This window comes from Eretmochelys imbricata, chromosome 2 (assembly GCF_965152235.1).
Source record: "Eretmochelys imbricata isolate rEreImb1 chromosome 2, rEreImb1.hap1, whole genome shotgun sequence".
NCBI lineage: Eukaryota > Metazoa > Chordata > Testudines > Cheloniidae > Eretmochelys > Eretmochelys imbricata.
In genome coordinates, this window is record NC_135573.1 from 103,466,498 (window position 1) to 103,485,876 (window position 19,379).

At 37.2% G+C, this 19,379-nt stretch overlaps 1 protein-coding gene across 2 annotated transcripts in view; it reads left to right on the forward strand.

The window, feature by feature from the left end:
- ATP9B (ATPase phospholipid transporting 9B) overlaps positions 1–19,379 on the forward strand; it is a 294,054-nt gene that overhangs the window by 72,521 nt on the left and 202,154 nt on the right. For both annotated transcript variants that reach the window (XM_077810530.1, XM_077810529.1), the window contains exon 7: positions 14,159–14,210. In XM_077810530.1, coding sequence (XP_077666656.1) covers positions 14,159–14,210 — 52 coding nt within the window. The remainder of the gene's footprint in view (positions 1–14,158; positions 14,211–19,379) is intronic.

The following is a 19,379-nucleotide window of genomic DNA, read 5'->3' on the forward strand; positions in this document are numbered from 1 at the left end:
ATTCATGTGTTCTTTTATGTAGTTGAACATTTGAATATGAGAGTTGCTTAAAGAGCCGTGCACCAAATCTATTCCATATCTTTGACTCCAGTGCTGAGAGAGACTGGGAATCCTCAGTCTCCTCTTCCTCTTTCACTTGGTCATTTCTTTCTTTGTCTAAATTAGTTTTTTGTCTCATGTTGTAATTATTATTGATATTTTTAAAAAGAAATGTTTGTTTTTGCCCAATTGCTCATTCCAGTTCATTAGGGAACTGGTCTATGATGATGGACCCCAAGTTCAATTTCTGTACTTCCTGTAATGAGAAAATACATATGAAGTATGGGCATATATAATGACTGAGAGGTCCATGTGCCCTAGGCCAGTGATTCTCAACCACAGGTACACAGAGGTCTTCCAGGGGATACATCAGCTCATCTAGATATTTGCCTAGTTTTACAGCTGGCTACATAAAAAGCACTAGTGAAGTCTGTACAAACTAAAATTTCATATAGATAATGACTTGTTGATATTGCTCTATATACTATACACTGAAATGTAAGTATAATATATATATTCCAATTGATTTATTTTATAATTATATGGTAAAATTAGTGTCAGCAATTTTTCAGCAATAGTGTGCTGTGACGCTTTTGGGTTATGACTGATCTTGTAAGCAAGTAGTTTTTAAGTGAGGTGAAACATGGGGATCCACAAGACAAATGAGACTCCTGAAAGGAGTACAGTAGTCTGGAAAGGTTGAGAGCCACTGCCCTAGGCCTCTTGGATCCGTGCAGTCTTTATCGTAAGAAAATCAACTTAAGGCTTTCCGGTCAGAGGAATCTCGGTACCTTGGGTCTTTCTCAGACAAGCTCATGTTGGAAATCTAACTTTGCAGATAGCAGAGGCTGGTTTTCTCCCAGCACCATAGGGTCAGTATCAAGTCATTCTCTACCAGACACAGAAGGAGGCATCAAAAGTCAAAACTCACATTTGTTGCCACTTCATCTGACATGTCATCTAGCAAATGGCAGTTTGGCAGAGAGCCCTACCTTAAACTTTATGTATGTATACATTTTTCCTAAACTCCCTTTTGGGGATTATTCTTCCTCCTTTCTTACTGCATGGACTAGAATTATTACTGACAAAGGAATCCAAGAAGCCCTTCAGAAAGGGTACCCTGTTCAATTTCACTCCAACTTGCTCTGTCCTTCTCCCCTCCCTTTTTTAAGGATCTCATTCATAAGAACGTGCTAAAGGTGGAAGTGAATTCCTTCCTCTAACTGAACAGCGGAAGCCCCTCATTAGTAGGTAGGGAAGGGATTAAATTTCCTTCCTGTTCCTTCCCCATGCTCAAACAAAAATAATTCTTTCCCTAAGTCTACAAGATTAGGTTGCAGCTCTCCATTTAAAATGTACTTATTTGCACATTTTTGTTGGACCAGTCTATTGGAATTGAAAATACATGAGGTTCTGTGTAGGCAATGACCATTCTGAGTACTTTTTTTTTTTGTGTGTCTTTCAGCACAAGTTTCAACTAAATTTCTGGCAATGGTAGTAGCACACTTAAAATAGCAAGGCAGCCATATGTACCCCTGTCTGGACAACTGGCTTTCTCAGAGCTCATTCCTCAGAAGTATCTAGATAGCCCTTCAGATGCTGTGTAACAAGTCTCCCCTAAGAAGCTAAAAATCAATCATAAGAAGTCCATGTTTGCTTTGACTTAGATTATGAATTCAGATGGGGTTTCCTGAACTCAGGCTGTAACTGCATATTGCATATACCAAAGGAGAAATTTCTGAAAATTCAGATCAAGGTTCCATGCACCTCACAATAAACTGGATTGAAACTCTGCAGCAAGGTTCCTGGATTCTTCAACACTGGTGCAGCAGACAGAAAAGTCTGTGGCAGCTTCATTAAAAATTAAGGTTTTTAATTTAAATATGACCATAAATAATTAGTAAAGTAGCCTCTGGGGCACTAGACTCTTCAGAAGAGGTCAGCCAGATGTAGACATCTAAATGCTGTGGCCAGATTGTTGAAAGTTGTCAGCACCCAGAAGCTTCCATAGCTCCTAATGATTGTTCTAAATCTCTGAAAGCCAGTAGTAAACTGATTGGTTTAAGGGTTTCCACATAGAGGTTGGCCTAGATTTAAGTAATACATTTTAGTTCAATTGGTGCAAGTTTTGTGTTTAAGCCAGCGCTTAGGGACACAGTTCTGCCTCTATTTAAATTCTGTTCTCAAGGTTATCTTCATGACTTAGAGGACTAGATACACACAGTAATCAAGTTCTATTGAATTTAATAGCAAATTTACATCTCTTCTGTGATCGTCACAAAACCTGTAGAAAATATATAATTCCCTATTAAACTACATAGGCTTTTAGGGTGACTTATGTAGAACCCTATTGATTCAATTCCTATTACATTTTGTAGGACTTTATTGTATATTAGAAATATGGTATGTCACTGAACTCAGTTTTGTGTGGAAATTTATACTGACAGTACTCCAAAGAAAGTGTAAGGAGCTTACCAACAGCATATCACAAGATGTCTTACAGTAGAACCTAAGAGTTACGAACACCTCGGGAATGGAGGTTGTTCATAACTCTGAAATGTTCGTTACTCTGAACAAAATGTTGTGGTGGTTCTTTCAAAAGTTTACAACTGAATATTGACTTAATACAGCTTTGAAACATTACTATGCAGAAGAAAAATGCTGCTTTTAACCATCTTAATTTAAATGAAACAATCACAGAAAGTTTCCTTACCTGGTCAAATTAAAAATAAACAAAACCCAAACTTCCCCTTTTTTAATAGTTTACCTTTAACAAGGTACTGTACTGTATTTTGCTGCTGCCTGATTGCATATTTCTGGTTCCAAATGAGGTGTGTGGTTGACTGGTCAATTTGTAACTCTGGTGTTCGTAACTCTGAGGTTCTACTCTACTAAGTTCACATTCCTCACCCTCCTTTCTCACTTCAGAATCTTTTATATGCAGTTTTAATGAACCGAGAGAAACTAAAATTGGATTAGAATTTGTGCTGTTTATATCATCTCGGGTCTGAACTTTTACTTCTGAAAGGAAGCATACACAAGGCTCAAATAACTACTGCTTTTCAGCAGTTTTCACCTTCATATGCTAAGAGCATATATGTGCTCCAGGAGTGGGACTCTAACAACAATCTACTCCAGGACATAGTTACTACATAAGTAATCCTCCATTACTAACTAGGGTGACCAGACAGAAAATGTGATAAATCGGGACGGGGGGCAATAGGAGCCTATATAAGAAGAAAACCCCAAAATCGGGATTGTCCCTATAAAATCGGGACATCTGGTCACCCTATTACTAACAGTACAGTCTATGGATTATGTCCTACCATAATGTTCTGAGAACTCAGGAGGGTTGGAACTACCTTAATTTCCTTGCTTGAGAGCTCAATGCTATGAGATGCAGAGCTTCCTCATCTTCCACTGACTTCACCTTAAAGGAGGAGCTCAGCACCTTTACATGATCAGATTTTAATTTGGGTGGCCAGTGTTTCCATTTCTAGTGATTTAGGAAAATGGTAGGTAGATTTTAATTGCAGTGGAATAAAGATTTAGCCAAAATACCTCAGTCATAAGTAATGTGGCATAATCATTTCAAATGGTGCTGCAACTATAATTCTCCTTTTTTGTCCGACCTAACCATGGATGCAAGTACTTAAAAAAGAATTCTTAGGAATCAGATTGTCTTATTGTGCAATGCTTTAGGTTGTTGAATTTATTTTATTTTAAAGATTAGATATCAAAAATAATACCAGTAGATGCACTCTGGGTTTCTATTTATTACAACTAAATCCTGGTTATTTTTACATTGGCCTTAAGACCACTTGAAATTATATGTTTTACCTGTATTTTGTTGAAATAAGCAGTTCTCAGTTTCAAAGTATGACTCTTAAGCCAAAAAACCAGTCAGGAGTGAAGTGTTCAATTGCTTGCTCTAATGGCAAAAAAGCAAGTTAACATTATATTTGACTGGAAGATGCATTAAGAGCATTTCTGTCGTGAAATTAATGAGTCATTTGAGAAAAAGATCCATATGTTAACTAGTGGCTGCACCACAAACACTAACAACTTAAGTGAAAAACTTTCCTACATTTAAACTTTGAACAGCCTTGGTTTTACAGGCCTGATTAATTTCAAAGCAAATCTACTGACTGCTTTATGGTGAAAACAGTTCGGGTCCTGAGTAATACTTTTGTTAATGTTTCAACAACTGAAAAGTTGCTAATATAATTAATATTGTAATGGGGTGGGGAGGCTTGAGGGGTGTGGAAAATGACCTTTTTTGTAGGAGAAAATACTCCTGGTTTATATTTTAAAAAAAAAAAAAAAAAAAAAAAAAAGCTGTTTGAGAGTGTTTAAAACGTGTTTTTTCCTGAGGATATGTGCTTCCCACTCCGTGTTGGAAGAATCTTAACTATTTTGTTTATGTCAAGACCTACTTTATTATTTAATCTTAATAAAGCATTTAGTCCATAATGCTTTATAGTAAAGTGAATGTGTCAAATTGAACAGAAGCCACAACCCAAGGGGTCTGTCAAATGGATAGTACAGTTCAAAATGAGCAGGTGGTATGTATATAGCAGAGGCTGGTGTTTGGTCATTATAGGCAAGTTTTCAGGGGCTTTTTAAAGGATGTGAGTGAGGGATCTTGGTATAAATTGAGTTTGAATAACTTCACTACCCCATCCTTTAAAGTGGCGTTTCTCAAAATGTAGGGTATGCCCACCTGAGTTAGGGATGGGAGGAGACATAAACAGACTTGTTGATGGTTTCTGTGAGTTTTGGTTCTCATCTAAAATAAAATAAACAATTAAATTTGTCACATTCGTGGTTACGGAGAAAACTTGGAGCACTATCCACTGGGTGGTAGCGTAAATCATTTATAAAATAAGATGGGTAGATAACACCACATGGCAACATTCAGAAAGTGTGACTCATTTAAGTTTCTTGAAGTGGGAGCTTAGCTGTTAAAAGTTTGGGAAACACTGTACTAAAAGAAATGAAAGTATTCTGCCCTAATCAGCGCATGCTGCTGCTTCTTTCCTGTTTGTCATGTACACCTTGTACATGGTACTCTGCAGGGCTGCTGCTAGCAGGTCAGGCTCCTGTGCCAGATATAGACTGGCTTACAGAGTTTCCTTCTCAGAGAAATACACCAGAGGTGTCTTCCAAAAGATCCTTTAGTGAACTACCAGGTACGGCTGAGGTTAGCTTAAATGAGGGTATGTTACACAGAGCACCACCTGATAGCTGAACCACATGATACAGTTTAGCATTCCATTACATCTACTCCTTTTAGTTCTATATTTCTACCATTTACAAAATGTATACTTTCATGTTATCTTTGAAATTCAGTACATATCAGTCTGGTAGGTGTCTCTGAATTGTACTCGTTTTCTGAAAATTACATGACCTGAACGTGTAACAACTTGGTCATCTGGCTGTCCATTAGTTGCAATGACTGGCTGTGGTCAGTTTGGAATCCATGAGTCACCATCATCTTGTTTTGCATCCACCATCTGTAGAGTTTGCTCTGTTGATTGTTCTTTCTGAGGAACAAACTGTAGATGTTGAAGGTTTCTGTTGAACTCTCCACTGTCGGCCTTGATCACATATGATCTGGGTGATGAATTCTTTTTCTTTACAACAGCTGGAGTTGTCCATCTTTTTCTCCATCCAGTTTGATGAAAACATGGTCACCAGGTTCTAGACCTAACAGTTCTCTGATGTCTATTATAAAAGTATCTGTAAGCTCTTGTTTGCCTTTTTATCTGATTTGGCTAGTCTCTTGATGTCTGACCATTTTGGAGATAGAACGACAGTTCTGACTTTGGAAAAGAATCTGAATTGTCTTCCCATCAGGAGTTGTCCTGGACTATATCTAGTAGTTTTTATCAGTGTTGATCTGTGGCTCAAAAGATCCAGAAATAGATCTTCCTGCTGTAGGATTTTCTTGACTGTGTATCCAGCTCTCTTAGCCTCTTCATTTGCTTGAGGAACGTGGGCTGCTAGTTTGTATGATCAAAATCCTATTTCGTTTGGAATGACTTAAATTCTGCTGAAGTGAATTGTGATCCACTGTCCATTACTTGTTGTTCTGGAGTATCGAAATAAGCAAAAGTGCACTTAAGTTTCTCAATAATACTGACACGTTACCTCTTACAAGTACATTATTCCGATATACCTGTAAAAATAGTCCACTTTGACCATGTAATGATGTCCTCTGAATTTGCCTAAATCTGTATCTCGTCTCTTCCAAGGTCTGCCTGGTAGAGGTGGTGGTGTTTCTGTTTCTTCTGCAGCGTTCTCCTGCAGATACTTTATTCTTTGTCCTGGTTGATGCCTGGCCACCACACTCACTGGTTGGACTGTTTAGAGTATTTAGTTAGTCCTTGATGTCCTTCATGGATGAGATTTAGCATTTGTCCTCTCTCTTTTTGATATTATGATGCAGTCGTCTTTAATCATGAGTCCATTTGACTCACTTAATAGTCCACATACTGCAAAGTAGTCTCTTGTCGCTTCCTTAGTGCCCTTTAGGTACTTGGGACAGCCAGCCCCAATATAATTTATCTGTTAACCAAAGAACCAGCCTGTCTCTGGTATTTTCATGTTTTGCAGTCCAAAAACAGTTTTTGGTCAATGTATACAGAGGTTTTATAGAACATTCAACATTTTCCCCTGGTCCTTGAATTCTCTGGTGAAAACATGCTCTTAGGTAAACCCCATTTTTCTGAGGTATAAACTGTGCATCAAACATAGCCAGAACTCTTTGACAGTGATCATTATAACTGTCTTCAGGAAAGGTAAAAAACATTTAAAGATATGCCCTGCCTGCTTCCCCATAGTATAAATTAAAGAGCATACCTGAAGCATCTCCGCTTTCCATGTGGAATTTGACTGTGATGCAAAATATTTCTAACTAGTGCTTCCAGTCTATTCTGAAGGTTTGTCAAAACTGAAGTTCTCTAGAGCATTGAAGAGTGGCATATTGATGAGGCCCTGCAACCTTTGTTGCTTTGTTCCTTCCTTTTTGGTTCTCCTCTGGCACTAGTTTACTTCTGACACTGTCGTGTGCAGCTTGTACATGGTAGGCCACAGGCCGGCTACTAGAAGGTCAGGCTTCTGTACCAGATATAGACTGACTATAGAGTTTCCTTCTCAGAGAGAGACACCAGAGATGTGTCTTCCATAAAGATCCTGTAATGAACTGGCAGGTATGGCTGAGGCTTTAAAATAAGGTCTGTTACGAACAGCACAGCCTAGTGGCTGAACAGTATAATATAGTTTAGCATTCCATTATACTGCAGTAAGTATTAAGGCTTCATATAACAATAGTCTAAGCAGGGTCTTTTCAAGGGTATCTGTGCTATCCAGTATCAGCACTGGTGATGAAGTGGTTAGATTTGTTTTGTAATCTGTGATTTTATTTTCACCAATATTTGTTCTTAAATTTTTGGACTGTACAATGATGTATACAGAGAATTAGTCTGCTTCCTTTTAACCTCTCCCTGTAACTAGTCTATGGCCCTCTGACATCTCCGTTAGCTGTTAATTGGTCCTTGTGCGTTCAACAGTCGATGGCAATGGAATTATCACAAAATTTGCCAAAGTATTGTCCGTCAATTTGTCTTTTTTAAAGAAATGAGTTTTCTAATCTTGATTTGGAGAAAACATTCCAGATGTGATTTGGATGCTATGGCGATCTATTCCTGAGTCTGTAACAACGTCGAAAAGTGGATGAGGTGCATACTGCTCCATTTGTCTCAATGTAGTGTTAATTCTGAAGCCTAGTAATGATGATGGCAACAATATTGATTTCATTGTTGATCACCTTAGCAGAACAGTAAATGTGTCTTTCCACTGTTATTGAAATCAGTGGTGGGGAGTGGAACAGCTGCTTTCTGTTGGGTTGCTGAGATGAAGAGCAAAGAGCTCAAGTCTTCTCCTTTAATCTTACTGCCTCACTTCTCCATAAGAGCAGGAAAAAGGAGGAGATACATCTTCTTCTCATTAGCCTCAACTGTGTCTTGAATACCAAAAAGCTAGAGCTGTTCAAAACTTTTCAAAATTTGAATTGTTCACTGAAAATAACTTATTTTGATGGGAGGAAAATGGAGAACATTTCTCATAATATTTCTGTAGCGTCTCTGCTACAACCTTATCCCTCTTTTCTTAAAGAAGAAATGGTGCCTATGCCACTCTGTTCCCTTCAGTTAAAGAGCAATGACCCCTGCCACTCTGGTCTCTGCCTCCTCTTTCCCTCTCCTAATAGTGCTTTTGCTGATTTATTCCTTTATTCCTCCCTTTTTTCCAAAGAAGGAAGTCAGTCATTCTCTGGCGAGCCCAACTTAGCCCACTCACCAGGGAAATCTTCTACTTGTCCTAGTCAAGTAAGTTATTTCAGTTATATATAAAAAAGAGAATTCATGATTAATTATAGGAATAAAAAGGTAATAAGTTCAGTGAAACCAGGAAGAGAATGAACATAAAACGAAAATAAGACATATGTATTAACTTGCATTTATTTTTTGTTAAAATGAGAAGTTGACATTGATATTGATAATATTAAAGACAGTACATGACTGGTTTTGTGCTTCACCAGGGCTAGTAGGTACCAGGTAGACTTTTCATGTACTAATAATAAATATAGTTTTGCTTTATAATGAGACTTTCTTTCTTCATAAAAGCTGATAGCCATTTGTAGAAAGGATATAGCTGAACATATGGTGTTATTTGGGATTTCTATTTAATTCTAAAGATGATAGATCAGGGTTTTTTTGCCGAGGTATTGTCTGTTGGTTAAGTTTTTAGCTTCTTAACAAGAAACTGGAAGTTTTTAGGCATGAGGCCAGTAACCTGAGATGTGTTCAATGTATTTATGTCAGAGTTGGCAGAGAAGTTGTAAAAATATATTGCTAATCGATAGGAAGACAAGATAGCAATTTAATTGTTGTTGTCATTTAAGGGAATATTTATTTAATTTTGAAGTTGTCTTATGTCTTTTAGTTTTTCACATGGTATGAGTACAATTAGTGTAGATACAGTACATTAGTAAAGTTAATTTTTACCACAGTGTCTTTCCAATTTGAACATAGGCTGTTCCTAGTTGAGTTGGTCCTAGTTCTTGAAAGTTAACAATAGGTCATAAATTCCATCATTTATTTCATTATTGTAATTTATTTCTTTAGATTCCTCTCCTTCTTTAGTACATAGCCACCATTGCAAACCTTTTCCACCAGTTGTAAAGATAGATGAGCAGCCTCTTCCCGAAGAACCAGACCACTGCTGTTTAAGTAGGCGGGTAAATTAAAACATTTTCACTTGATGAATTTCTAAGGAAACAGGGTGTATGGGGACTGTAGTGTTGTGGTATTTTGATTCATGAAAATGTAGTTTTTATATATCAGAGAATTTTGCTAGTGATGGGGATTTTAGGTTACTTCTAAAACATATAAATATCAATTATCAGTGTCTCCAAACTTAGGCAATTTTCAGACTATTCTCACTGTACTTTCATGAGTGCCTAAGATAGTAGCAAACACCACTGCTGCTGTTCCCATAGCCTACCCTAATAGGCTCTAGCTTCCCTTACCTACTGGACTTCTCCCTCAAGCAGAACAAATGGCTGTGATCGTTTGTCCCTTTCCAGTTATTTTTTATGGGAATATGTGGGGGCAGATGGGCTGTAAGTTTTCCAAAGGTTTCTTGAAGATTTTAAAACCCTTCCTGTCAGTCTTCAAAACTCAAACCAAAAAGAATCCCATATAATTGTATAAAATCTGGCAGTTTACATATGTGTGTTGACTGTGCTTTTCAAATAATAGTATTGTAACTGAATACTGCTACGGGGAGGCCATTTGAGAAGTTCAAAATTTTCCCATTCTTGATATGATGATTAATGTCTCACTTGTAATGCAGAATGAAATGAAAGAGTAGCTTCTTTTGCTCTGTGAATTGAATTTTTGGGTAGTGTGACACAGTATCAAAGGAGGATCCTTGGCACTCTGAGTACAAACCTCGGATCCTGCAGATGCTGTTTAGTTGTCTAGCTTTCTAACTGTTGGATGGCTTAATCTGTTTTATTGCTGGCAAGTAGGAGTGGTTAAAAGTGTGACCATTTTTGTCAAATTTGGTTGCTTCTAAGCATAGTAACTAAGGGAATAGGTGCCTGAGAATTTTTTTTAATATAGAAATAATCCTGTTCGACTTGGAACTATTAGGTGGTGAGTCTTTTGGGTCATAAATGTTTTAACCCTGAATATGGAGAATGGGGTCTGTGTCTTGCCTGTGAAAATGAACTTGTAGTCTTTCTTGATGATTGTATAAGGCTTGGTGAAAGGTGTTTAGAGGAAGTCGTCAGTAAACAGACACAACACAACGAAGAATAACCTGCGGATGGCCCATGCCAGCCGATTCAGGCTTATGGGGCTCAGGCTACAGCGCTGTTTCATTGCTGTGTAGACTTCCGGGCTCGACCTGGAACCCAGGCTCTAGCTGTCTTTGTGGTAGGAGGGTCCTAAAGCTCGGGCTCCAGAAACCCGGAAGTCTACATAGCAATGAAACAGCCCCGCAGCCTGAGCCCTAAGAGCCCAAGTCAACTGGCATGGCCCAGCCGCAGGTTTTTTCTTTGTTGTGTAGATGTGCCCTTATAGTGATGCTTGGAATAAAAGGTTTCAGAAGTGTCATGTTCTAAATGTATTTAATTTCATGTAAAACTTTTATTCGTAAAGTTATGCCCTGTTAGAGTTAATAATAATTGTATTATAACAACCCCTGAAAGCCCCAAACATGATCAGGGCCTAGTTGTGATAGACACTGTATAAATGCATAATGAGAGACAAGCAGTGCCCAGAAGAGCTTACAATCTGAAGACTGTACACTAGGTTGGTGAACTAGCCTTCCATCTTTTAGCAGCCTAACTTCAGATACTGGATTGGGGAAAAATCTGAAAATGAAATTCGTCCTGAGTTCATTGCTATTTGTACACAGCACAAACCCACTATGTAATTTGGCACAGTTGGAAGTTTATGCACAAAATAGAGCCAGAACAGTTTTTGATACTTCATTAATTTTGCAAATGATCATGATTGAAGTTTGAATTGCAAAGATGAAAGTTGAAGCTAGACAAATTCCGACTGGAAATGAGATGCAGATGTTTAATAGTGAGGGTAATTAACCATTGGAACAACTCCAGGTTTGATAAAAAAAAAAAAAGTTGATTTTAAAAAAAATTAAAAAGTAGATTTTTTTTTATTTAAATAGAAGTATTTTATTCAATGTTTTTATTTAAATTAAGTACTGGTTTACTTTTTAAATAAATAAAGCTGTTTAAAATTAAATTTCAAATTGACAACATACTGTAAGGCCTAAATTTATTGTAATGTATTAAAGTAATTTAAATTGAATACAGAAATATTAAGCAGTTGATATTTGCTGCCAGTTTTTAGAGAAAGTCAAACCACTGAATTGGAGGAAGCCACTGGCTAAGCAGCTGGATCTAGAGTTGGTTTAAGTGCCAAATCAGCTTTTGACAACAGTAACCTCTTGCAAGTGCAAAGAGTACTTTCCTCATTTCAGTTCATTCGGCTAGTTCAGTTTAATGACTGGTTCATTCAAAATTAAGAGACCAGTAGGGATTTGGGAAAAAGCAGGAAAGCTTGTTTTCTCTCTTCCAGTGCATGAATAAAAAATAGTTTTGAGGATGAGATCTATTAGTTCTAAAACCTTGAGACACTGGGACCAGAAACAGTCAGTTCAGTTCTCTAACTGTAGGTACTTCCTTAATTTAATAAATCAGTTAGGTTTAAAGGCAAAACAAGTCTTGATAGTTTTTTCTTATGTATCCAGCACATTTAAGATACTTTTATTTAATACAAAAAATTAAAATGCTGTTCTAATGCATTTTTAATTGATTTGAATTTCCATCCAAATAGAGCTTGATACAAATCACAAGTAAAAAGCTTAATAATTAAGTAAATAAGAAATGCATCATTCACCATTTTCTAACATAATAAAAATGTAAATATGAAAAATCTGAATAAGTGTAAGTTAAGCTATATAATTGCTTAATTGTGTATAGATGTAATGTATACTCCTGATTAGTAAAAAGCACCACATTTAGTGTAAAGGCAATATTTAGCTGAAAATCAATGTATTGTAATTGTTACCAACAACGAAACTTAGTTTTTCCTTACAAAAATAACTAAAAAGTACAAATGCAAAACATTAAAATCAATTATTTAAATCAAGGTTTCTGGCTTGCTGATTTAAAGTCAATGATTTAATTTGCTTTGATTTAAATCAGTCCACACTGGAAAAAACTTATCAAGGATTGTGGTGGATTCATCATTACTGGCATTTATTAAATCGCGTTTGGATATTTTCCCTAAAATAAATGCTCTAGTTCAAACAGGAATTAATTCAGGGAAGTCTTATGGCTTGTGTTATACAGGTCAGACTAGATGATCGCAGTGGACTCTTCTGGCCTTATAGTCAATGAATCATTATCTGTGAAAGCTGTTTGGAAAAACTAGCTTAGTGTCTTCATGAGCTATGCGTGCTCAAGACAGTACATTTAGTCCATCACCTTATATGAGCCCTCAGTTTACTCAGAAGTTAAAAAACAGCAAAATTCTATTCAGGCCCATCATCATGGCATGTATGCATCTTCCAGAATTGCATCAGGAAATATAATTAGCATGTTACTTGTTTTCTTTCTCCCCAGCTTTCAGCTTTCCCAGGGGAAAGCTATGTGAGAATTACTACCTGCCTCTGGAAATTTCCACTACATGCATCCGACGAAGTGGGTATTCACCCATGAAAGCTTATGCTCCAATACGTCTGTTAGTCTGTAAGGTGCCACAGGACTCTTTGCCGCTTTTACAGATCCAGACTAACACGACTACTCCTCTGATCTTTAAGACTGAGTGTGAGTGGTGTTGTTTTTTCAGAGGGAGTGTATGGAAAAATACAAAATGTACTAAAGAATGTACTGTGTAGTTTGCCAATGGCATATGAATTGAAACTATTGATATATATCTATATCTATATATATCTGCATTTGATTAAAACTCAAACTATGATTTGAGAACTTCAGCAACTCAGCCAGAGGCTAGGAGTCTATTACAGGCGTGGGTAGGTGAGGTTCTGTGGCCTGGAATGTGCAGGAGTTCAGACTAGATGATCATGATGTGGCCCTTCTGACCTGAAAATCAATGAGTCCATGAGGCATAGAAGTCCCCATAGTAGCTAAAGGTGGCCTGTGAACAGAAAGGAAAATATTTTTTATTTGTGCTGCTTTAGGATTGAGTCCTGCATATGTTGTGTCACTTCAGACTTAAATTATGCAGTAGGGAACTCAGAATTATGCAATACTGTGTTCTTTTTCTCTTCCTGCTACTCCCAGAAGTCGTCATTCCTTTGCAGTCCAGTCAAACAAAATGACAGTTTTTTTTTTTTTTGAAACCCACGAATATTTGGGACAGCCTTTCTGTATGCAGGAGATAGATGTGGCTTTTGATACTGGAAAGGAAATGCATCTCCTCTTTCTTTTTTTGGGGGGGCAGGGCGGGGGCAGGGACAGAAGTTCCCTCATCTCCAAAATGGGATAATAGTACTGCCCTGCCTCCCAAAGTTGTGAAAACAAATCCAGAAATACTCAAAAGGCATACTCTAGTGATGTGGTCCACATAAGTACCAAGATAGATATTTCAACTTGTACCATGGATCTACTATCCTCTCCCCATACAAAACAAGTAAAGGGTGAGGATTTAACCCACTAAAATTGTTTTCTTTTGAAGATTTTAGTTGGTCCTTCAACGTTACATAATTATATTTTTTCTGACTGAAAACGGCAGTTAAGAAGATACTCCTTATTAAAATTCTTCAGGCATTGAAGAGATCCACTTATAAGAAGGATCTGAAAGGCTTAACTGTTTGTTTATTCTATAATTTTTCTAAAATATTGATTTCTGAATTGCAAATGCTGAATGTAAAGTACTTCGATAAATCCTATTTTAATTGCATTTCAATCCAAGTGTGACCCTTAGTTGCTGATCTTACTGGACATTTGATTGGAATGATTTTTTTTCTTACAAACATAAATATGCTTTTTCCCCAGAATCAACGAATCCCATCTGACATGGTATTTCTCAGAACTTCAGAGAAAACTGGTATGTTTAGATACTTTAATCTTATTGGTTATGTTGGCGCTTTGTGGGTGCAGTGAATTTTTTGTTTGTGCTTGGTGTTTTGATTTAGAATGGTTATAAAGGTCTATGGTAGCAGATAGACCATTGATAATACAGTGTATAAGCATCATCTTGTGAGCTGTGTGACATTTATGGACCATAACAAATTTGAGCAGATCAGGAATCCATATTATGAACTACAGTGCATGACATATCTAAAATATGCTCCCTTGACTGAATGTGTTGATTTATTATACGTACATTTCTTATATCTAGTACTCAAATATTTAACCCAGGTATTGAAGCAAAGACAGACTGAAACTATTTTGTGTATTTGGATTAAAGATATGAATAACTGGTAGAATATGACAGTATGTATAAGGTATATATTTTATATGACCTTTTATCTGTATATATTGCAAATAAAATGGAAATAAGTACAATTGCATTGTTTTTACTAAATCATTACCAATTCACTGATGTCATTGCATTCTATTCAATATGTGACAGTAATATGTGATTCTAGTGGTTTATATAATTTTAAAAATTGACGGCTAAATGAGGATTTAGGAAGGCTATGAACAGCTTACTTAGAACAGTTAATACTACTACTTAGCACTTACTATATAGAATGTCTTATACTGTGCTAACATTAATCTGCTGTTATTAGAGCTGTGGGAGAACTGGCATTTCTACTTTGTGGGCAACTCCATGATTTCAAAATTGGTTTAGTTCCAAATCAGAATAAAAAGAGAATTTCTAAACTTCCTGCTAAATGAATTTCTGGAAAAAAATTGTTTTCACTCAATCAAAATGTGTTGCTTCCGTTTCAACATTTAAAATTTTTAAATGTTCTTATAGTATACAAAATTTTAAAAGAAAGTCAAAATGTTTCATTTCAAAAATGTTGAGTGGAATGTTTCAATCTTATCAATATGCTTTTTCTGGAATGATTTTTTTTTTAATTCACACATTGCCACAAGAAGTTTTGATTTCGACAAAATAGCAGTTTTCAGTAGAAAAATTTTAAATTTCCAACCAGCTGTAGTTCTGCACCATACCTGTAAAATAATTAAGTAGTATTTATCCCCATTTTAAGAAGGAGGATACTAAGTGACTTGCTCAACGCAACTGTACAGGAAGTCAGTGGGAGAGCTGGAATTAGAATTCAGGAGTTCCATGTTCTCTTAGTGGTTCATAATCTGTTTACCATTGTGGGCCGCATCCAATACTAAGTATTATGGCCCTGAGGATGTCGCATGGGCAACAGCTCTGTGCTGATTGGGCTGCAAGTGGGCCACAGGTTGAGAACTACTGCTTTAGAGTGATTGTCCATGATTCCATGGTATGCATCTGATGAAGTGAGCTGTAGCTCATGAAAGCTCATGCTCAAATAAATTGATTAGTCTCTAAGGTGCCACAAGGACTCCTTTTCTTTTTGCGAATACAGACTAACACGGCTGTTACTCTGAAACCTGTCCATATATAGATAATTGTTGCTACCCTGTTCACTCAAGTTTGGATTCTTTTAGCCAGCAGAGTCTGTTAGGGGATGAGTCTGTGCCATGCATGTCCTTGTGCCTGTAACAGAGGGAATAAAAGTTGGGGCAACCCTAATCACTTTTCAGATCCTTCTTATGGAATCCAACTTCAAGTTGGAACTCTTCAATGGCCAAACCTCTGAGCTCAATGTGAGTCCTTATCATTTTTTGTAAATAGCTAGCATTAGCTAGTAGATAGTTGTTAGCATGGTGATTAAAGATGAGATTAGTCTTTCCTTTTCCCCCTTACCGCCCACTTTTTTTATTCTCTTATTTTGGGAGCATCTTTCCCACAGGGAGCAGAAATCACCTGAGTTCAAGAATTACCCCTTATGTGAAGCAGTAATGCCTCTTAAAGACAGATATGCTAGATAGTTTTTTGTGTCCAGGAAAAGGCATGTTGCTGAGAAGTGCTGAGTTTATAAATCATTCTAAAAGAGAACACAAAAAGCTAGGGAGTCATGCCTGAAAATGGTTTTGATGGAGATATCTATGCATCTCTCCTCAGATCCCATGGTCTCTGGGGCAAAAAACAGTATAATAGAAATGTAGGGTTGGAAGAGGCTTCAAGCTGAAAGGTACCAGCTCTCAGGACCAACTACACCTAAACCATCCCTGACAGGTGTTTGTCCAACTAGTTCTTAAAAACCTCCATTGATGGGGATTCCACAGCCTGTCTTGGAAGTCTATTCCAGAACTTAACTATCCTTATAGTTAGAAAGATTTTCCTATTATCTAACCTAAATCTCTCTTGCTTCAGATTAAATAAGTAATTTCTTGTTTTACCTTCACTGGAGATGAAGAACAATTGAACACTGTCCTCTTTATAGCAGCCCTTAATATATTTGAAGATGGGTATCAGGTCCCCAATCAGTCTCCTTTTCTCAAGACTAAACATGCTCAGTTTTTTTAACCTTTCCTCATAGGTCAAGTTTTCTAATGCCTTTTATCATTTTTGATGCTCTCCTCTGGGTTCTTCCAGTTTGTCCTCATCTTTCTTAAAGTGTGGTGCCCAGAATTTCACGCAGTACTTCAGCTGAGGCCTCACTCATGCTGAGTAGACTGGGACAGTTACTTCCTATGTATTACATACAACATTCCTTTTAATACTCCCAGAATGATATATTAGTCTTTTTCACAACTGCATCACATTGTTGACCCCTATTCAATTTGTGATCTACTATAACCCCCAAAGTCTTTACAGAAGTACTATTGCCTCACTAGTTATTCTCCATTTTGTAGCTGTGCATTTGAATTTTCTTTCCTAAAAGAAATACTTTACACTTGTCTTCATTGAATTTTATCTGTTGATTTCAGACCAATTCTCCAATTTGTCAAGGTCATTTTGAATTCTAAACCCATCCTGCAAAGTGCTTCCAATCCCTCCCAGCTCCATATTTACAGATTTTATAAGCATACTCTCCACTCTGTTATCCAAGTCATTAATGGCAATATTTAATATTATTGGACCCAGGACTGACCCCTGCGGGGCTCCACTATATACGCCCTCCTGGTTTGACACAAACCGTGGATGCCTATCCTGAGTATGGTCTTTCAGACAGCTGTGCATCTATCTGACAGTAATTTCACCGAAATGACAGCTCCCTGGTTTGTTTATAAAAATGGCCGAGGGTGGGCGGGCAGACTGTGTCAAAAGCTTTACTAAAATCAAGATGTATCATGTCTGCTGTTACTAGGTCAGTAATCCTGTCAAAGAAGGAAATTAGGTTGGTTTGGCTTGATTAGTTCTTGAGAAATCCATGCTGGCTATTCCTTATAACCCTGTTGTTCTCCTTGTGCTTACAAATTGATGGTTTAATAATTTGTTCCAGTATCTTTCCAGTTATCACAGTTAGGCTTACTGGTCTGTCATTCCGTGGGTTCTCTTTGTTCCCCTTTTTAAAGATAGGTACTATGTTTGCCTTTCTTCTGTCTTCTGTTACTCATCCATCCTCAGTGAGTTCTTGAAGATAATTGCTAATGGTTCTGAGATTGTGTCAGCTAGTTTCTTAAGTACCTTGGGATGAATTTCATCAGGCCCTGCCCAGTTGAAACTTACTTAAATATTCTTTAACTTGTTCTTTCCCTAATCAGGCTTATGTTTCTTTGCACTTATTGTTAATATTAATTGTGTTGATTGTCTAGTCACCATTAACCATAAGTGACGACTACAGCAAAATAGGCATTAAACACTTGGCCTTTTTGATGTTACCCATTATTGGTTCTCCTTTCTCACTAAATAGAGGATCTACACTTTATTTAGTCTTTCTCTTGCTCCTAATACATCTATGGAACCTCTTCTTATTGCCTTTTATGTCCATTGGTAGATGTAACTCAGTTTGTATCTTAACTTTTCTAATATTGTCCTTACATGCTTGCGTTATTCTATTTCTTCCTTACAATTTTTCCATATTTCCACTTTTTGTAGGATTCCCTTTTGATTTTCAGGTAATTGAATTGCTCCTGATGGAGCTATATGATTATTATATTCTTTCTGTGTTTCATTCAAGGGTAGATGGCTGTTGTCCCTTTAACATGTTTCTTTGAGAAACTGTCAGATTTCCTGAACTCCTTTTTCCTTTAGCTTTTCTTCCCATGCATGCCTTCATTGCATGCATTGAGTATATCAGTAAAGCAGATATCATCTAGTGAAGAATGTAGTCTGTTCATCTTTATATTGGTGGAAGGATCTAGAAAACATTTGCACAGGAGTGCCTTTCTCTACTGTTACCATACATGACTCTCGTAACGTATGGTTTGAGCATGAGTTAGGGAGGTCATCTGGACCATTTATAGACTCAAGGCATCTGGTTTTATCAAGAGGCCCAACTACTACACTTAAACATTCTCAAGTTGAGAACAATTCTCAAGAGATCATCAATCCAGATCTTGACAGACAATACCATAGCCATGTTTTATATAGATATGAAGGAGTGAGATCTATTCCCCTTTCTCTGGAAACTATGAAGCTGTGGAACTGATGTATCAGTCACAATATAAATCTAGTTACTCTCCAGTTACAATACCTACAGAATGTTTTGTCTGATCATCTCAGCAGACAATTTGCAAGCAAATGATCAGTGAAGGATGTCATCATTGAAGAGATATTTTCCAGTTGGGGACAACTGTCCATAGATGTCTTTGAAATGTCAAAGAAGAAATGCTTAAACTTCTGCTTCATGAGTGCAGTGGACTGGACTAGATGACCTCTGGAGGTCCCTTCTGGTCTTATGATTCCAGAGGGAGTTAGAGTCAAGGGTCTCTAGAAGATGTGTTCCTGATCCACTTGTCACCCGGTCTCATGTACACTTATCTTTCAATTCCTATAATCGCAAGAGTAATCAGAAAGTTCAGACAGGTTTCAGCCTAAGATGATACTGCTGGCTCTAGCCTGGCCAAGGAAGTTCTGGTTTTTGGACCTGAAGAACCTCTCAATTCACCTACTAGTCCAGCTGCCTCTGCAGCTGGACTAGATATTGCAGAAGAAAGGCAGAATTATCTACATCTGACTTTCTTGTGTCCTACAGCATGGATGCTGGATGATTGTCATTGTTACAGAGAAGTTGCTAATCCTACATCCAAAATATCCATATAAATAGCAGAAAGTTCC